Source organism: Triticum urartu, unplaced genomic scaffold, assembly GCF_003073215.2.
Source record: "Triticum urartu cultivar G1812 unplaced genomic scaffold, Tu2.1 TuUngrouped_contig_948, whole genome shotgun sequence".
NCBI classification, from domain to species: domain Eukaryota; kingdom Viridiplantae; phylum Streptophyta; class Magnoliopsida; order Poales; family Poaceae; genus Triticum; species Triticum urartu.
In genome coordinates, this window is record NW_024120527.1 from 1 (window position 1) to 3,487 (window position 3,487).

Sequence of the window (3,487 nt, forward strand, 5' to 3'; positions counted from 1 at the left end):
CCCCCCTGCTGATCGGGTCACAAAACATTCAGAAATGTTGGCAAAAAACTATGGAAGGACAACCCTTTGATTAGTCCGACCAGTTTGTGGAACTAATACGGTTTTGACTAGAAGTGCTACAAGAGTCAGATGCACTTTTTGCACACAGATGATTAGTGCAAATATATTAACCCTCACATTCTTGGTCCCAGGAAAGACAACTCAATGGAAGTGGTGAATTATTTACACAAAAATATCCAAAATTGAGAGTTCGACTTGTTGACGGAAGTGGCTTAGCAACAGCAGTTGTTCTCAAGAGCATCCCTTTAGATACAAAGCGGGTGTTTCTCTGTGGAGGCAGTTCTAAGGTAGCACATGCCACAGCTACAGCTTTATGCGAGAGAGGTGTCCAGGTACCTACCTTTCACCTTGCTACTTTGTTGATTTCGTTTAGTAGCTCACTTTTTGTATGAGTTGGTCCCATTTCTTGGAAGAATGACTATAAATATACGCAATTTTGTGTAGGTAATCATGAACCAAAAGAAGGAATATGACATGCTTAAATTGCGAGTTGCAGAGAGCAGCACTGCCTATCTGAAATTCTCCAGTGATGAGATACCTCAGGTAAATTGAAAGTTATACAGAAAAAGGAATGAAAACCCTCAAGAAGCTTTCTAGCTAGGGTGCATATATGGTAAGTGGAGTATATGTAATTAAGTATAACTACTAGAGATATTAGACAATATAGTGAATGCTTATAAAACACCCCGTCTTTTTGTTTTACGGAAAACAGTAGCAAACATTATGCTATAGTGTCATCTACCAGCAAATGACAACGATTAGGCTGTAAACCCATGTAGCTACCATAGTAGGAAGAAAAGAAACACTCTGATAAGCGATATATATTCAATAATTACTTCTTCATTGCTACAGATCTGGATAGGAGATATCATAAATGATAAGCAACAAATGGGGGCACCAAGAGGAGCAACATTTATTCCTACATCACAGTTTCCCTTTAAGAAGATACGCAAGGATTGCACTTACTTGAGTAACCCTGCAATGAAGATCCCAGAGGCAATGCAGAACGTCCATACCTGTGAGGTGCTAGCAGTATATATGTTCTCATTGCCTTTTTGCGACAATAGATGATCTCATTGCCTGATTATGTAAATTTTGTGATAGCGAAATAGGACATTTGACATACACAGATTCTTATCCAAGATTAGAATAGATAATCTGATAGACACTAATATGTGTTGCTACTCCCTTTATGAATAGAATTGGCTTCCAAGAAGGGTTATGAGCGCATGGCGCATTGCTGGAATGGTACATGCACTAGAAGGTTGGGGCATCCATGAGTGTGGAGATGATATGATGGACATCGAGCAAGTTTGGTCGGCAGCTATTAAGCATGGATTCATTCCTCTATAAAAATCTGGATTCTTCTGAATCCTCCCATATATGTTACACAATAATGATGAGCTGCAGTGTTATGGGATGTCAGATATGCTTATTGGCTTAGTAGCTTCAATGGGCAGACATGTATTTGGGTAGAAAGCCCTAAAGATGGCATCGATAGCAAAAACTAATGAGTACATGAAATGTATGAATCGCCAACTCACAGAAACTCATTAAAGCATGTTACCCATTATCAGTGACATTCAGTTTGAACTGTAAATGGCCATGGAATAAGACAATTCAAAGAGAGATCCAACACACTTTGGGTTTTTTCTATCAGCATTGGTCTTTCTTCTGGATTTGGGTAGTAAGAAGTAATTTTATTGCCCCACGCCCAAACCTCCTGGATACCACAAAATTGTAAACCTTGTTGGGCATTGGTGTTGTCGTAATCGATTCTGCAAGATTGAAAGAGTAGCTAGTCGAGATCAATGTTTTAAATAGCGGGCTATGAAAAATAGTGACGAGCCTCCAAATCAGCTAAAGCGGGCTATTTGTGAAGACGACCATTTAGCGGCACCTTGCTGAAAAGGCTATAGCGGACTATAGCAGAGCTATAGCTGGCTATTTAAAACTATGATCGAGATTAGACACTACTGGAAAAATCAACTACGCCTACCAGTTTCGCTGGAAGAGGTCCCCAACTCCGATCTAGAACGTTCGACTCAGATCGAGGTTCGAATTAGTTCAGTTCGATCGGAAATCGCTGCCCGATTCACCGAACTCAAATCAATCTCAAGTTTTCTCCCCATTTCTGGATTTCAATTGTACCCAAAAAATGGAATCCATGCATCATCTATTACAGGCTAGACGCTGTTGCAGCTATCCTCGATTGCCAAGGCTGCTCACATGACGACGGCGGTGGGGACATGGTTACCTGAGCATCGCAGCTCCTGTTGTGCTTGTGCATCGTCTATACATGCCTGGAGGCTCCTCTCCTGCTTCCACCAGGGCACGAGCACCACGCGAGTGAGCAGGCAGGGATGGGTTGTGCAATAAGGTCGAGACGAACTGGCATAAGAATGGAGGAAAATTGTTTTTTTTAACATGGTACAATTAAAGTCGCTCACATACACAAGAATCTAGTCACCCCTATGAACACATACACACACATCCTAAACCTACGAGCATCTTCGAGAGACCGAGTCAGCATAGCATCTTGAGATTTTACTAAGTCACCATCGGCGCCTCGCAGTTGATGGAACATCTTCTCCAGCTGAACGGACATCGCCGGAAGCCTGAAATAAATTCAGAAATAATACAAGCACCAATGTCAAATCTTAGATTTAAACTCTGATGAAATGAGGATATCACTGTCCTTCTAACCATCCAACACAGGTTGATTTGAAATGGAGGAAAGATGTTGTGCTGGAAGCGAGGTAGAAGAAGATGTGTGTGAGACCATGTGTGGCGGCTGGCATCAAAGGACTGGCTAAGATGTCTGGACGAGAAGAGAGCAACTAGCTAATGATCGCTCCTTCGAGAACCTCCCAACAATCACTTGGGGCTGGGCTGAGAGCACGCCAGCCGCCATGTGTTGCGCTATCAGGGTTTCCTCCGGAATTTATTTTTTTATTTTATTTTTGGCATGCGTTTCTGTCTTTCGAGACGGTTTTTGGGGTTTTTGTTGCCTTTTTGTTTTTCACCAGCCTTTCTTAGATTTTGGATGAAAAAAGTTGAAATATTTTTTTGCGAGAAAACACGTTTTCCTATATTGTCCTTTCGCGAGAGGCATGATTTTGCTTTCGCGAGAGGCACGGTCGTGCCTCTCAGAAATGGGAAAAAATGTGAGGCACGGTTTTGCTGTCGTGAGAGGCGTGCCTCTCGGAAACGAAAGAAACGAAAGGAACGGTTTTGCTTTCGCAAGAGGCATGGGAAAAAATATGTTTTTTTCCGCAAGAGGCACGATATTGCTTCCGGGAGAGGCACGATTTTGCTTTCATGAGGGGCACAACCGTGCCTCTCGAAAACAGAAAAACGTGTTTTCTTTTTCTTTTCCTTCCGCGAGAGGCACGGTTTTGCTTCCGCGAGAGGCATGGCTGATATG

At 42.4% G+C, this 3,487-nt stretch overlaps 1 protein-coding gene across 1 annotated transcript; it reads left to right on the forward strand.

The window, feature by feature from the left end:
* Positions 1–158: 158 nt before the first annotated feature.
* LOC125532244 (very-long-chain aldehyde decarbonylase GL1-7-like) lies at positions 159–1,719 on the forward strand. The gene is made up of 4 exons (XM_048696381.1): positions 159–392; positions 505–603; positions 913–1,083; positions 1,261–1,719. Exons 2-4 carry the CDS (start codon positions 511–513, stop codon positions 1,411–1,413), a joined length of 417 nt encoding a protein of 138 aa, XP_048552338.1. The 5' UTR covers positions 159–392; positions 505–510; the 3' UTR covers positions 1,414–1,719.
* The last annotated feature ends 1,768 nt before the right edge of the window (positions 1,720–3,487 follow it).

Bases quoted from the DNA above. Each gene is read 5' to 3' on its own strand.
- LOC125532244 (XM_048696381.1), top strand. From the start codon at position 511: ATGAACCAAAAGAAGGAATATGACATGCTTAAATTGCGAGTTGCAGAG. The intron at 604-912 runs GTAAATTGAAAG...TCATTGCTACAG, and splicing joins CCAGTGATGAGATACCTCAG to ATCTGGATAGGAGATATCAT. The intron at 1,084-1,260 runs GTGCTAGCAGTA...CTTTATGAATAG, and splicing joins AGAACGTCCATACCTGTGAG to AATTGGCTTCCAAGAAGGGT.